We start from the raw sequence: 17,245 nt of genomic DNA on the forward strand, positions 1-17,245 counted from the left end.
GATTTCTAGAATGTGAAGTTAAAGAGCTGATGGAGAAAAGCCATAATATTTTCAAACAAATGACTTAAAATAGCAAGATGATAAACTAACAACTTAGTAAAATATGTCAGATTTCCACCAATTATCTGAAGGAAATTTTTCAAGACTTTCACTATGGTCACTTTATCTAGCAGAAGCTAGTCCTACATGCATAAATACCATGGAGTTAGAAAGAAGGTGGCTTTGACTGAAAGTTATGTTTATGTGTTTGTAGGTATGTTATATCCACATAAACACATGCAAAATCTCATATACAGGGTGAATCAGACTACATTAACTCACATAGCCCTATACATATTCAACCAGTGGATGCATAGCCGAGGAAAGCCCTTTCCTTGCTGTGAACTCCTACAAACAGCTCAGCTTGCACAATTTGCTCCCATTGCTTCTCTCTCTTTGATCATTGGGATTAGATGGGAAAGAAAGAAGTTTCATAAGACAAAAAAAAAACCCTCTGTCTTTCTGAAACTTTTCTGTGCAACTTTAAAGAAGGCAAAAATGGTATCTTAATTTGATTTTAAATCCCACATAATTATAGTGAAACTGAACATAAAATATTCCTTTCTTAGACTTAAATGATGACTCTTTGTGGAGTTAGAACAGATGCTGTATTTTTTTCTAATGATTGATTCATCTATTTGTCCTTGTCACTCCATAAATACTGGTGCCGTCAAAGTTTTTTGTTTTTGACCTTACCTCCACCACCTCCTCGTATTCTTCGTCATCTGCCATTTTCCCGAGTAGTAGTTGTACCTACAAACTTTTCATATTCAGTACAAATTAAAATAGATTAGAATATAACCTCAGGACAGAAATTAGAATACCATAAAATAGAAAAAAAAGAATACCATAAAATAGAATTTCAAACCAATCAAGTCTATATTAGCCTATTTTCACAGGCTAAGGGTAGAGAAAGCATGTCAAGTAAAAGCCTATACAACAAAGCTTCAAATCTCTCTCCTTTATTCCCACAGTAACATATTGACTATTTCTACAAGATCAATTTAGTCAAAATTATAAAAGGAAGTTGATAAAAGAGTTAGGCTTTGAGCTCAATAAACAGAGAATGTAGATTTCCAAACACCTGGATAATAAATACTTTCAAGCCAAACTTCTAGTAAAGGAAAAGTCAGGTTGGCTTTTAGGAGTAGAATGTTTTATATAGCACTGAAGTTCTAAGAGACCTTAGTTTTCTATCCTCATCTAGAGTATTATACACAGTGTATACTAGGCCTCCAATTTGAACACATAACACAAGAAATTAGTTGATAGAATTTAGAAGAAAAATAGAAACCTCAAGGCAATGGAGTTATTTTCTCCCCGAAAACATTGGCATTTATGGATTATTTTTCTTTTGTTTCTGTAGCTCTCATTCAACTCTGAAAGACAATAAGGTTTTAAAGCATTAGTTGAAATACACGTAAGACTGGATCTTTGGCCTATGTTTCTAATTGAGGAACTGAGGAAAGACTCAAGGCCTCTTCAATTCAATGCCAGCAAGCGGGATGACAGCTCAGAGCAGCTGTGCCTCTGACCAAAGACGCTTGGTGTGTAAACCAATACCCTGGGGTGGATGGTTTTGTTAAGCTGGCGAAACTGCCACTCTGAGGCGAATGAAGCCTAATAGAACAGGATAAATATAGGAACATTACACATTGATCCTTTTGCATACTAATGTAATTAAGGAAAAAAAATTAAAGGAGAAATGAAATCTAAAATTCTAGTGGAACAAGACTGCCCAATTTGGTCAAGAATTGGTTAGTACCGGCCTTGAGTCACACAGTCTTGGGGTATCTGGGCCTTCATAGGGCAATGGGGTTTACTAAAGCCTTTCCAAGCAGGATTTCATAACCGCTTTCCTCAGATAAGACCCAGAACTCTGAAAACAACGTCAAGGGCAGTTGTGGAATATTCTTTCCAGAGAACATTACAGAAAAAGATACAAACTGGCCTTACCTTCGAGCTATCAAATAATCCTCAGCAGCAAATCCTCTCCCAGCTCTCCCCTCCTGAGAACCCCAGGCAAAAGCCGGAGTGGTGCCTGTGAATCTGATTATCATGTGGCAAGAACAGCCAATCAGATCTTGAGTTACTCAAATTTCAGAAGCTAAATATACTGAGTGATCTTCTGAAAAACACCTGTTCATCACTTCCACTAAAGGATAAAGGGTAACAAAGTGCTTGCTTAGACCTATTCCAGGGTGATGGAATTTCACCTAACTTCCAACATCTAGGGATAAAATTGAAATTTAATTTCTCATTCCATATCCTCTCTCAACATCCTACTCAGGCAAAAGAGTTGAGAGAAAAGTAACATGCCTTTGAGAGGCTTTGGCCTTCTATAGCTGCTGCCCTCACATCACGTATTCCATCTTCACAGCTGTAAACACATCCGCCCTCAGAATGTTTGCCAGGTGACCTACATACAGGTGTGAGAGTGGGGTTACTGTGTGAGAAACTGAGGAATAATGCTCACAAAACAGCGAGTTGTCAAAACCCTTATTTTGTGATGAAATTTGGTGAAAACCCTTTGGTGGTAACACTGGACAAGACATCCACAGAGTGTCATTTTTCGGTTACTAAACAAAGAAGTATGTCCATTTGGAACTTGGATCATTCTCTCAGGTGCAGCTAGGAATACATAGCCTTTAAGATGTACCTTGGCTACAGCCTTCTTATTAGTCATGACCCCTCTTTCCTTGGAGCAAAGTGTGGACACAGGTTTCCAAAGGCTCAGTTTCTGAATAGCAAGAACAGACACTAAATGAATACTCTAGTAAGAGAAATAGTTTCATATTGGGGCATTTCGCCATGTAAGACATTTACCTTGTAAAAAAATCATGTAACAATTTTCTTACGATTTGACTGATGCTCTTCATTCTTACACTTTCTCTTCCTGGGGCACTTTTATTTTTCACGTAAAATCAAATTCTGTCTTCCTGTCTTTACATATAGCACAGATAATCACAAGTTTTTCCAGGACAGAGAATTTCTCTTTCTCTGAGTTGCTTCTGAATTGCAAAACCCTCTGGGTCACTTATATCTTCATATAAATTTGAAACAATGTATTTATAACCTCTCATTGAAATGTAATGTTAAGAAGTAACCTTATGGGGAGGAAAGGGATGGTAGGGGAAAAACAAAGGAAGGGGTAACAATGTACCTTATTCATATAACTGTCACCCCTCTGTACAATATCTTTACAATAAAAATATATATTTAAAAAATAAGTAATCTCATATTTCAAGCACATCTAACTTTTCTCTTCTTCTGTGATTCATAATGTGCTAAATTATATTTAACATAATTTTGTCATAAAAAACTAATTATTCCAGTTCATCTTGTTTCTTCTCACATATCCTGTGACTAAAGGATATTTGTATAATATAAACTCATTCACTGAGTAGCTGCAAGCTAACTTTGTGACTTACTATTCAATACATGTTATAAAAACATTGAAGTTGAAAATGATTCTAAACAACAGAATATGAAATTATATAAAAGTAAAAAGCATAAAATTTAGAGGTAATCTATGTCATTTTAGACATGTTCAGTAGATACAAACACAAATTTATCCATAAAAAAATATGGAGCATCTTTGTGAAACTTCACATTGGTGAACCTTTTTCTGTTTTCCACAAGTAATTCTGCTAAATGAAGAGTATAATCTGTTTAATCATTGCTTCATTAATGAACACTTAAGTTGCTTTATCTTTTTTGGAGGAGGGAAGTAAGGGTCTCCTTATATAGACCAGGGTAGCTTCAAACTCTTAATCTGTCTGCCTCAGCCTCCCAAGTATTGACATTATAGTCATACACCACAAATGAATTGTTTTACATACACGTTATGTTTATCTTTGCATATTGGTATAAAATGTATCTGTAAGGTATACTTCTACAAGTAGTTACTATAGCAGAGTCTCCAAAATAGTTGCACCTGTTTTCTGTGCAGTATCTCTGTTAAGTTTAGCAATAATCAGCCTTGGGAAATCTGTATAGTCTAATGGTATAATAGTGTACTCTTCTACTCTAAGGTGAATGTTGTGTCTCCCAAATTCATATGTGGAAATCATGATATGTTATGAGACTAGGCCTTGGGCTGGTGATTAGGTTATGAGAATGAAGCTCTTATTAATGGTATCAGTGCTCTTATTAAAAAAGAAGAAAAGGGGTGAGGAAAGCTGTCAGTGTGCAGCCAGAGAGGCCCAGCCAAGTTAGTGCCTGAGCCCAGATTTCCAACCTCCAGAACTGTGAAGAAGATATTTCTGTTGTAAGCAGCCAGTTTATGGGTTTCTGTTTTGGCAGACATGGGCTCCAACATTCTTTATGTGTCCTTAATTTTTTTTTGGTTGCAGTATTGGAACTTGCAGGACCTCAGCACTGCCCTTTAGCTTTTTTACTCAAGGCTGACACTCTACTTCAGCTACAGCTCCTCTTCCAGTTTGTTAGTGGATAATTGGAGCTAAATCTCACAGACCTTCCTGCCTGGGCTGACTCTGAATCTCAATCCTCAGATCTCAGCCTCCTGAGAAGCTAGGATTATAGGCCTGAGCCATTGGCACCCAGCCATATGTCCCTTTTAAAAATACTATGGCAGGGCTGGGAAGGTGGCTCAGTGGCAGAGTGCTTACCTTGCATGCATGAGGCCCTGGGTTCAATTCCTCAGCACCACATAAGCAGAAAAAGCTGGAAGTGGCACTGTGGCTCAAGTGGTAGGGCGCTAGCCTTGAGCTGAAGAGCTGAGGGACAGCACCCAGGCCCATAGTTCAGGCCCCACGTCCAGCAAAAACAGATTGACGATGAACAGAACCTGAAACCCCACTCACAGTAAAGAGTGTACCCCAGGAACTGGCTAGAACAAGAAGCCAAGAGTGTGTCCCCATAAAATACCAGTGGATTTTGTGTATGCCTGTGGGCACACTTGTGTGTGTGTGTGTGTGTGTGTGTGTGTGTAAGCACTTACTTTCTGGCACTGTAAGATGCTCTAGGATTTCAAATAAAAATCTGCATTCAAGTTAATATGAAAGTAGTATCTTTTCATTGTAAAAATGTTAGGCAACAATTGTTTCTGTAGAAACCTTTTTTTTTCTCATTTAACTAATATGGGCAAGGCATGAGGCTCTGTTCTGTGTCCCTTCCTCACACAGCAGGTGCTGCTGGTAAGCTAAACAATTGGTATGTTCCTCTTCTTATCTATTGACAGAACCACAATTTAGTGTGGTGCAAAAACATACCCATTTAAACATGTACTTAGATTTCCTGAGTTAAGGGTAATCCATGATGCAGTTTTCCCAGTAAGACATAAGCCTAATTCTAGGGGATAAAGCTTCTGGGAAAACTATAATTTTCCTGATGAATAGACACAGACTCAGGTAGAATGTACTGTTTTCTTTGTGCCATCCTTTCCTTTTGTGATTGTGCTTTGAATAAAGATATAATATCTGGGGATACAGCAGCCATATTGAGACTATGAGGCTACAAATAAAACAGTAGTGATGCAAAGCTAGAGCCCAGTCAGAAGAGGTTTTAGTCCATTGTTCAAAAAGAAATGTACTCTATATCTGACTTATCTAACTATAAACTCCTCTGTACATCACCTTATAACAATAAAAATGCATGAAGAAAAAAAAGAGGACTTAGTCTTTAACAATCTTTTTTCATCCTTTTTCATAAGAGAAATACAGCAAAACAAATTTATCTATTTTTAAAAACAGCAACTCAAACTATATTTCTGACAAAATGAAACCAATTATGATCACTTGTTCATATGGGCCCAACTAATTTTTTTTTATTTTTAACTTTTTTACTGTTACTACAAAGATGATGTACAAGGGTTACAAGTTGTTATGTTGAAAACGAACTTTACAACTTTGGTGTGTGTGGGGGAGGCTTGGGTGAGGGGGCGGAGGGAGGATGGGAAGGGATGGGAAGGGGAAACAAAGGAGGAGGAGGCTACAATGCTTGATAAGAAATGTACTCATTATTTTGCCCATGTAATTGTAACCCCTCTGTACAGTATTTTCACATTAAATAAAAGAAAAAAAAAGATATTACAGAAAAAACACTTACATAAATCAGGTAATGAGTACATTTCTTTTTAAACAATGCCACCCTTTTCTCTTCTTGTTTTCTCTCAGTTTTCCCTCCCATCCCCAGCCACAAGTTCATATTCAACATAGTATTTAGGGAGTATCACTGCTGCATTTGTTCACTTTCCATTTCTGTGCCTCCCCTTGCCCTCCTAAAGACAGCTAGATGAACAAACAAGATAAAAAGAAAACAAGAGTCCTCTTGTTTTCATTCCCTGAAGTTCATTTTAATAAATATTATTTTATATGATCACAAGCACAAAGAAAGGCATTATACCTTTTTGTTCCTCCCCTAAGAGGATCCTCCCTTGGACTCACTGTGTGAATGCCTAGAATCCTGTAAAATGTATTGTCCCAGCGTATTGTATATCTAGCTTCCACATAGGAGAGAACACATGCATCACTGGTCTCTCTGAGCTTGGCTTACCTCACTTAACATGATTTGTTACAGGTCTACCCATTTCCCTGAAAATGACATAATATATACTTTCTAGTGGGTGTGTAAATTTTCATTTTATATATACCACATTTTTTTGGTCCACTCATCTACTCATCTGGGCTGTTTTCATAACAAGGCTATTGTGAATAGCGCAGCAATGAACATGGATGTTCAAATGTCTTGACGGGCTTGTGATATTCTAGATAGAGTCCAGGAGTGGTATGGCAGGGTCATAGGGGATAGCTTTTGAGGAACCACCAGACAGTTCCACTGTAGTAAACCAAAAGCAGACCACAAAGTAAAAGCTATATAATGAGAGAACCTGAGCTCTCAGCCACACAGTAAAAAATGATGTTTTTTCTGACAAGGTCATATCACTGTTCTGTTCTGTATTTTACAGACCTTTACATAAATCAGACATTAGCAAAATAAGAATAATTCCAAAATATATCATATCAATATTCAACTGTGAAACATATAGATTCAATATCAGTAAGAAAATGGGTATGCATACAAAGTTATATATATATATATATATAAATATATATATATATATATATATATATATATATATATATATATATATAAAGCTCCTTTATATATAAAGGGGCTGGGAATGCGGCTTAGTGGTAGAGTGCTTGTCTAGCATGCATGAAGCCCTTGGTTCGATTCCTCAATATTACATAAACAGAAAAAGTTGGAAGTGGTGCTGTGGCTCAAGTGGTAGAGTGGTAGCCTTGAGCAAAAGAAGCTCAGGGACAGTGCCCAGGCCCTGAGTACAAGCCCTAGGACTGGCGAAAGAAAGAGAGAGAGAGAAAGGAAGGAAGGAAGGAAGGAAGGAAGGAAGGAAGGAAGGAAGGAAGGAAGGAAGGAAGGAAGGAAGGAAGGAAGGAAGGATGGAAGGATGGAAGGAGCTTTATGGAACAGTCAAACTTTCTGTGCTATCTGCTGTTCAAAGTCCATGTTGAATATATAGAAAGTTTCACCAACGGGGTTGGGGTGGGTGGGCAGAGGAGGGGAGGTGGGAATGGATGGTAAGGGGAAACAAAGGAGGAGGCAACAATGCTTGATAAGAAATGTACTCATTACCTTGCCCATGTAATTGTAACCCCTCTGTATGATATTTTCACAATAAAAAAATAGAGTTTCACCAACAGAGCCCACTCTTTCAAGTCCTCCTACCTCCTCCTCCTGATTTTCCCAAGGAAACAACATGAACATTCCAGGAAGGAGGTTGGGAAAGATTCACTAATATCTACATTCCTCTTCTCCTATCCCTGGTTTCTAATGGTTTTGGACATAGATTTATTTACTTCTAACGGAGTTCTTTCACTAAACTTTATTGTTTAGAGAATCCTAACTTGGAAGTCCCAAGCCTTTTGATCTCTGCATTGAAATCAGAATAACCAAACATTTTCTGTGTTTTGCAACTCCTCTTACACCTTTCCGTAGCCAAGTTAAAACTACTATTCAAAGACATTAACTGTTACCATGTAAATGATCAGAATTTACCAACCTACTGCCAAAAATCTGCAATCCCAACTCCAAACATCTGCAAGTGGAAGTTCACACACACACACACACACACACACACACACACACACAAACACGTCCTCACTTTTCTCCAGTATGAGATGTAAAGATAAAATAACAATGCCCAATGTAACTTAGGGATAGCAATATTTCCAACATAAATTGTGTGTATATGTATATATACATTTATGTGTGCTTATTATATATACAGATACACACAAATATATATATATATATATGTGATAAAAAGGACTTCCTAAGTCTTAATTTGAATTTAAGACCTTATACTGTTCTCAAAATAAGTGCTACAGTTTGAAATTATACATTACATATGTCTATATATGCTTTTTTTTTTTTTTGAGACAGGGTCTTGCTCTATAATTCCAGCTGTCCTTGAGCCTAGGTGTGATTCTCCTGTCTCCTCTCAAGGGCTGGGAGTATAGATGTATACATACCGACATGCCTAGCTTCCAATAAAAATTATAAAACTGAATATATATTTCCATGTGAATGTGTTCAAATGAGCTGGTCTTGGAACAAGATGCCCTCCTATAACTTGTATTTAGCAAGAGAAAAGCTGTGGGGGGAGTGGGCTTTGTGTAAAGTCCTCTATAATGCCAAAGGATCCCACCCAAACCATCTCAACCAATTACTTATTCAATAATTCTCTGTTGTTTTTAAAATGTTATTAGTGCTGTCTGTGAGCAGTCTGTAAATGCCTAAAAGAGTTTGAACTAATATATAGCTCATTTTCTGTCATTGTTTTCCACAAAGAAAATGAGGAGGAGTTTTTCTTCACTAATTTTTCATGGTCAATCATATAATATGTGAAGCTGAAAGTCTGACAATAGTAAATCAGGCAGATAAACAGTGGACAACTGTCCATTGATTCCCAGATCCATATCGGAGTCAGAAAAGTCTTCAGAGTATGGATAGGTTCCTGAAGCTCAGCTGATTAGGACCCACTGAACATTAGTTTGGTGGTCACTGAACTGGTCATTCCTTCCATCTTCAGTGACTAAAAAATACTTTAGGAAGGCCAAGATGGCCCTGTAGGCCCTGAATTAAACATAGTTTGTGATCCAAGCCAAAGCCTAACCTGGTACATCCCTACATCAGTAGACAGCTGTCCAGAGTGGGCATGATCTGGGGCTTGTTGAAACTTGAGAACCTCTTTTCCAAAATGGAAGTCACTCTATTCCCTTAAAGGCTCACTGTAGCTTTTTTTTCCTTTTGAGTAAACAAGGGAATTGGGACTGGCATTTCTTAATCTGAGCTCTGCAGAATCATTCATTTCATAGGCCGGGCTATGAGGGGTCTCTTGCCCACAGTGTGGCAGACAATGAGTCTTGTAACTTTATGAGGTTGGCAGGCACACTGAATTCTAAACTCTCTGGGAAGTGCTGTCTCAAAGTAAAAGAAATCTATTGGTTTTATTTCACTTGTCATGTACGGAACAATAGTTTTAGGTAACACAAGTTAATTGTGTACCATAGTACAGACTTGTGATTTTGTATCTTAATGCTTGTCCAGACCTGTCCTAGTCTAAACCTGAGTCCTCAGAGCTGGTATGGCATAGACCTGGCACTGAGGATAAGGGAGAAAGGCTCACATTACTGTCCTCATTTCTGACCTGCATGCCATTTCATTTACGACTAAATGTGTCACCTGTGGTTAGTTGGTCTCCTGCTGTGGGACTCATTTTCCTCATCTCATGAGTGAGCTGTGTGACCCTCTCAGCTCTACCATTGCAAAATTTCTTCCCATGGGTGAAGTTCACCTTAGAACTTGACCTCTCCCCAGCCCTTAGGCTGCTGAGTGACAGACACCACAGCTAATCCTCCATAAATAGATGTTCCATATCTTGGGTCTCAGGATGAATTTATAGCTGAAGACTGACACTTAGTAACTTTCCAAGAAGACCAATTTGATCTCCAAGGGGAAAAAATTTATATTTTAAGGCACTATATGACATTGCAAAGCAATGGTATCGTTTTTATTTGATAAATATGTAGTCCTGACTTTTGTTTTATAAATGTACACAAAACTAACTGATTCTTGCTAAGAAATTTCCTTGGATAAGATAAGATCCAAGAGGAATTCCAAGGAATCAAGAGTTACACCGGGAGCCATTGGAACTAATATCTTATTACCTTAAAATTTCTCTTTTTCTTTCATGTTTTTAAGAAAAACAAAAACAAAAATCCTTGGTACATTTCTTGGTACAGGTGTGACTCATTTGGTGCCCCCATTCCTTAGGAGTAACTGGCTGGAATTTTGATTTACAACCTAAAGCAGTGTTAAGAAGATATGAAATGAATGAATCTGAAGCTACAGAGGCTGGGAGAGAGATGTAAATGTAACATGCAAATCCAATCTACATGCACTGGGAATTACAACTTCCTAGGCAAAGTATTTGTAACAGATTACATATTTTTGTCACCTTCCCCAAATTCATATGTTGAAACCCAAACCATGGGAAGCTGTTAGGAGAGCAAACCCAGAGTTAGCTCCTAAGTCTTTTTCACATCATCTCTTCTTCACTGTCACTATTTTAATGTAGGCCAATCAATATTTTTCATTTGGATTATCAATGGCTTCCTCTTTGGTCTCTAAATCCAAGCCTCCAATCTGGTCTCCATAAACTGCTAGAGTTTCTACCTAAAATGCAGGCGTGTCAAGTCCTTCTGGTACCTGGAAGTGTCTGGACTATGTCACAGAGAATGATATTGCAAGCTGAGCTTCTCTATATATGTCCCTGTTTACCACTTTAACTTTTTGAACATCTGTTCCCTGATCTTGAGGAATTATGTTCCATAATATGTCTACCATCTTTCCTTCTTGAACTATGACCTTAAATGGAACACTCAGGAATGTGCTTCTTTAACCAAACATCCTCAGGAATGTCCCAGCCCCTAAAGTGCTTTCTACATGAATATGCATAATCTCCCCAAATAAAATATCCAAACATTCTTTGAAAAGGCCACTGCTTTGGAAGTAACTTCTGTGTCGTTACCTGCTGTAGGTAATAAATCTTTCTCCACTCTTATTTCTTGGCTGTGCTTGTTTTGGCTTTTCACTACCCAAGATGGGAATCCATCGTGTTGGTTACAAAAGAACAGCTGAATGATGAAGGGGGTGACATTGATCTACGCTATATTCACAAATGGGAAAGTTGAACTGAAATCCCTTTGTACAACTGCTTTGTACAAAAACGGAATAAAAACAGAAACAAAGAAAGAAAAGTTTGGTAGGTTGGCCATTTCAATGTTATTTTGAAGGGAATGGAAAAATAGAACATTAAAACATCTAGCCAGATAGAACATCTAGCCAGGCGTCAGTGTTTCAGGCTTGTAATCCTAGCTACTCAGGAGGCTGAGATCTGAGGATCACAGTTCAAAGCCAGCCTGGGCAGGAAAGTCCGTGAGACACTTATCTCCAGCTAACCACTAGAAAACTGAAAGTGGCTCAAGTGGTAGAGCACTAGCCTGTAGCTGAAGAGTTTAGAGACAGCACCCAGGCCCAGAGTTCAAGCCCCATGGCTGACAAAAAAAATTTTAAAACATCCAGTTCTTTCATATTCTTTCCAACTGCATTATCACATTAGTTGAAGTATGTCTGGGAAATTAGGCTATAATTTCTGTAATTCTGATTTTTTATGCCTGATAAACTGATTGGTTCCACACCTTGGTGATGGGAGTTAGAATAAGTAATTCCAGTTTGATTCTTTGCCTGCTCTGTTGGGTCTGATGTGACTTAGTCTAAACAGTTGACTTCCATAACCTTTATTTAGAGGGTTTCTGTGACATCTGAAGGGCCTCCTCACTGTTCATCCATCTATAGACCCCACAAATCTTCCTCAGCAGGGGACCTGCTATGGCCTCAATGTGTATCCCCGACATTCATAGCTTAAAACCTGATTCTCAGTGCGAAGCCATTTTTATATTGAGAGCCTCCTGGGAAATTGATAGGGGCTCTGTTCTCATGAATAGGATTAGTGCTCCTTTCAAGAGATCTGAGATATTCCTCTTTCTGCCATGAGAGGTTATGTCAAGATGATGACCATCAGCAGGCACCAAAGCTATCAGAACCTTGATCAACATCCTAGCCCTTAAAATGGCAACAATTTTCTGTTCTTGATAAGCTGTGGTATCTTGTGATAGGATCAAGACAACCACAATGATTAAAATTCTCATCCTAGGTTCAGAGCATCTGAGAGTGGCATGCCTAGCTCTGCAAAGATGCTTCATTATGTCCTTAGGCAAGTCAGCTCCCTAATCCTCTGCTTGTATTTGAGCCTTCTGAGACTATGTGTACCTATAAATCATCCTCATGCCTGAAAATATTATACCTTGTAAAAGATTTTTCAGATTAAATGGAGAACTCATGTAATTAAGTTTAGCACAGTCCCTAATACCTGGCCAGTACTCAATTAAGATTATTTTTCAGCTCAGTGTTGGTGCCTATAATCTTAGTTACTAAGGAGGCTAAGATCTGAGGATCATGGTTCAAAGTCAGCATGGGCAAGAAAGTCCTTGAGACTTTTTTTTTTGCCAAGAAAATCCAAAGACTTTATTGACTACTCTGTAGTCTATGTCATCACATTGGCCAGCATTATGTGTGTGTATTTATATAAAATACATACGCATTATATATATGTACAATTATATGCACATTCTTTATATGTGTATGCATATATATATGTGTGTGTGTATAAAATTGAATTTATTTTTATTGTAAAGATGCTGTACGGAGGGGTTACAGTTACATGAGTAAGGTAATGAGAATATTTCTTGTTGAACATTGTTACCCACTCCTTTTTTTTCTTCCACTATCCCTTCTTTGCCTACTCCTCACCCCCCACCCCAAATTGTATGTCATTGTTGCAATGGGTCTTCTCTAATTAAAAGCTGGAAGTAGAACTGTGGCTCAAGTAGTAGAGTGCTAGCCTTGACTTCTAAAGCTCAAGGATAGTGCTCAGGACCTGAGTTCAAGCCCCAAGACCAGCACAAAAAAAATGAGATTTTTTTTGCAATTCTCTCCACCATCTATGAAGAATACTCCACAATCACTTACAGTACTCAGAAAAGTATGTCAGCATGGAGCCCTCTTGGGTCAGGGGACAACAGCAAATAGGCTTAAGGCCTGGGATGCATACCAGCACAGTATTGTCCATGGAGTTCACTGCTACAAATAGCAGCCACATGCGGCCAGCTAGCAGCATTTCACCCTTTAGCAATGAGCAGGCAGGATGCAGATGAGAGGGACAGCTGACACTGTGAGTCAGGAAGGTGAGGCTTTGGGGAGATGGAAAGCATCAGGGCTGGCTCAGCAGGTAGAAGGGAAGGAACACCCATATTTCAATACAAATGGCTTCTTTCCCACTGAGGGCAGGGCTCAGCCTGGCTGTCAGGAAGGACTTCAAGAGTGGGTGTCTGACATTATTATCAATGAGCTCATAGTTGCTGACCAAAGTAAACCAAGAAAATTCAAATAAACTATTCATCTAAGAACTTAAATTCTAGATTTGACCTTTGAAAGTGCACTATAAATTAGTATTTTTAAGTTAAATCTGTCATTATCAAGTCATCTCCAAACTGTTTCTATTACATTCATTTGTCAATTTAAACCAGTTTTAAAGTGACAGCGTTGATAATCTTACTAATCCTGCTAGAGTTTTTAAAAAATTTTCTTTAAGTCAGAGACTTTAAAGAGGAAGTATAATGGGACAAACTGAGTCTCTTAAAACTTTATAGTCTTGCATACTGTGGGTTAAATGTGGCCTGGCCACCAAAAGATATGCTAAAACATGTCCCCCAGGAGCTACAATTGTGATCTTACTTGGGAATAAGGCTGTTGAAAATGTAATTAAGAGTAGGCTGGAATAAGGAGAGCTTCTCCCCAGTATGACTAGTATCCTTGTGAGTAGGGACATAATAAAGATGACCACATAAAGAGATAAACACAGGGGAGAAGGCAGCCCTGTCATGACAAAGGGAGAGAGCAGAATGACTTATCAGTAAGCTAAAGAATGGGCTGGACACTGGTGGCTCATGCCTCTAATCCTAGCTACGTAGGAGGCTGAGATCTGAGGATCATGGTTCAAAGCCAGCCCAAGCAGAAAAGTCCATGAGACTCTTATCTCCAATAAACCACTAGAAAACCAGAAGTGGTGCTGTGGCTTAAGTGGTAGAGAGCTAGCCTTGAGCTGAAGAGCTGAGGAACAGTGCCCAAGCCCAGAGTTCAAGCCCCATGACCAACAAAAACAAAAAAGAAAGAAAGACAGACAGACAGACAGAAAGAAAGAAAGAAAGAAAGAAAGAAAGAAAGAAAGAAAGAAAGAAAGAAAGAAAGAAAGAAAGAAAGAAAGAAAGCCAGCCATAGGTTGTCAAATAACGTTAGAAAGAAGATTTTTCCCAATACATTTCAGAGGAAGCCTGACCCACCAAACCCTTGATTTTAGACTTCTATTTTCACAGCTGCACAATACATTTCTGTTGTAAACCACCCAGTTTGTGATATTTCCCACAACATCCCTAGGATGTTTCCCCTTGTTTAAACAGCTGTGTTAGCCAGGAACTGGCAGCTCATGACTATAACCATAACTACCTAGGAGGCTAGGTAGTTCAAAGCCGGCCCAGGTGGTCAGACCCATGAGACTCTTATCTCCAATTAAATAGCAATAAGGTAGAAGTACAACTGTTGCTCAAATGGTAGAACACCAGCCTTGAACAAAAAAGCAGGTAAGTGTGTAAGGCTCTGAATTCAAGCCCCAGTACCTACACCTACACTTACACCCACACACACCCCAGACACACACACACACACATACACACACACACCTCTCAAAAAAAAGACAGCTGTGTTAGATGGTCCAGGCATTAGGTAGAACTGGGCTCCTTGCCTGTATTGCATTGTGTCTCCTCTCTAGGCTGTGGGAAGCAAGTCTGGTAGTTTTCATCTGTAACTCAGCAGACGAGGTATTCAAAGAAAACATGTTTAAGTGAACAAATGGATCTCAAAGAACCTTTGTGATTCACTTAGATTGTATGTCCACTTCTAGCCATTACCCCTTGGATACTAAATGACTCCCCATGAAATACCAATGTGAGAAACTGAGGCAGCAGCAAAAGAACCTGGGGACATTGTAAAAACCTAAGATCCCAGGCTGACAAAGCAGCCCTTTACTTTTAATTAACCTTTATGCATACATGGAACTTCTAATTCTTTTTTAAATACAAGTTGTAGACTGTTAACTTACCTAAATGCCTGCCTGAGGAATTTATCTTGTAATTAAAAATGAACATCATATCAATTCATATTTTGATTAATAAAAGTTTTAACTTATGATTCTCCATTTAAGATATATGCATGAGTGTGTGCACACATGAATACATGTATGCTCACACCTACATACATATGCACGTGCACATGTGTAGTGGATATGGATATCCATTTCTGGAATTGGTCATAACATTTAATTTGACATATTATGACTTTTACAAATTAATGCAATGATTACTATCTATGGCCATTTGACTGTAGGTTATTAAAACACATACGTATAAAAAGACTATTATATGTGACAAAATTAAATAGTAAAATAAAAACTCATTAAAGTTTATGCATTATCAGAACTATTAGACATTTTAAATGATTCAATTTATGCCTTGTTAGAAAAATGGTAATTTCTTATTAATCCTTAAATGCTGATAAGTTATTTCTGACCATCCATCATCATGATTTAAACATGGGAACCATCCAGTCAACCACAGACCACTGGCAAGCGATCAGACGGGAAAGAATGACTGTTTACCATCTGTTTTCAGTTTTGCCTGAGAAAGATCTGAAGATCCAAGTTCTCAATCACCCAAAACAAAAGTTCTTCCTCCACTTCTTAGCTGGCCACACCTCACTCTTCACCTTTAGCAACAAGAACTGCTATTGTCTGGTATGGTCTTAACAATATGCCAAGACATGAGAGAGCTCTCTGACCCATGTAGATGTGTATTTTTAGACACAACTGTTCTAAATATGACCTTTGGTTACTCTGGGATCTTCCTTTCTCTGAAGTGATTCTCAGAACCACCCACCTTTCAACCAGTACAAATTCCAGTAGTTTACTAAGGGTGTACTGTAGTTTCAGTTGGAGGCATGATATTTAACGTTAGCTGTTGACATAGACCTAACATGACTGAACCCTTTTCTTAACATTGAAAAATACTTTAATTTTTATAATGACCTACAAATATAAGTGGGTTTCATTTTGATATTTCCATACAGGTACACAGTACATGTTGAACAAATTCACTTCTGACCATATTCCCATATGTGTATGTGTGTATATGTATATGTATATGTGTGTGTATATATATATGTATATATACATATATACATATATGTATACATATATGTATATACATATATACATATATATATGTATATATATACATATATATATACAGCTCTGATCCTCTTCACTTCTTTCCCTTCCCCCATCCCTGACTCCTTCTACACCATCCCCCAGTTACATTCATGTCCCCTTATCATTATTATCATTATTAGAAATACTCTTGCATAGAGGTTTTATGACCATGGGCTTTGGAGCACTCAAGGTTAACTCCTATAGGTTACCCTAGTCTGAAGAATACTTCAGAGTTGCATATAGTTCTTTTACACACTGGGATTTTTCTCTTGAAATTGTTTTAAAATCATTTTAATGAATTTTAGCACAGACTTGGCAAACAGTTACAGAATAACCTAAATGATTCAGCATATACATGCTTGGTGATTTTTACATTTCACACTAGAAGATGCTAAATGATGTCACTGCAGGCCAGACTGAAAGGACCTTCACAAGAGACATGGGCAGGGTGCACAGGAGATGACTTCCCTGTGACAACCATTCCTCACAGCATAGGCTGTGCCACCTCCCCATCCTCCCAGCAAGACAGTGATCACCAAATGAAAAGAATCAGAGGTCTTGAGATCACTTCATAACCTTTAACTACTCCATATAACCCAGAATACCAGCACAGCAGCAATCAAACATCTCCCTAGTCCAATTAGGCCAGAGCCAAAGGGCCCTGCAGTATGAGATCCTAGGGCATAGATATAGATTGGAGACCTACCCTACACTTCCAGG

General features: G+C 38.2%; 1 protein-coding gene across 1 annotated transcript in view; it reads right to left on the reverse strand.

Annotated features, from left to right (window-relative positions):
• The window catches only part of Neb (nebulin), a 212,880-nt gene extending 212,109 nt beyond the window's left edge, over positions 1-771 (reverse strand). The window contains exon 1 of the mRNA XM_013027220.1: positions 736-771. Coding sequence (XP_012882674.1) covers positions 736-771 — 36 coding nt within the window. The remainder of the gene's footprint in view (positions 1-735) is intronic.
• Between the last annotated feature and the right edge of the window lie 16,474 nt (positions 772-17,245).

This window comes from Dipodomys ordii, unplaced genomic scaffold, assembly GCF_000151885.1.
Source record: "Dipodomys ordii isolate 6190 unplaced genomic scaffold, Dord_2.0 Scaffold5, whole genome shotgun sequence".
Lineage (NCBI taxonomy): Eukaryota > Metazoa > Chordata > Mammalia > Rodentia > Heteromyidae > Dipodomys > Dipodomys ordii.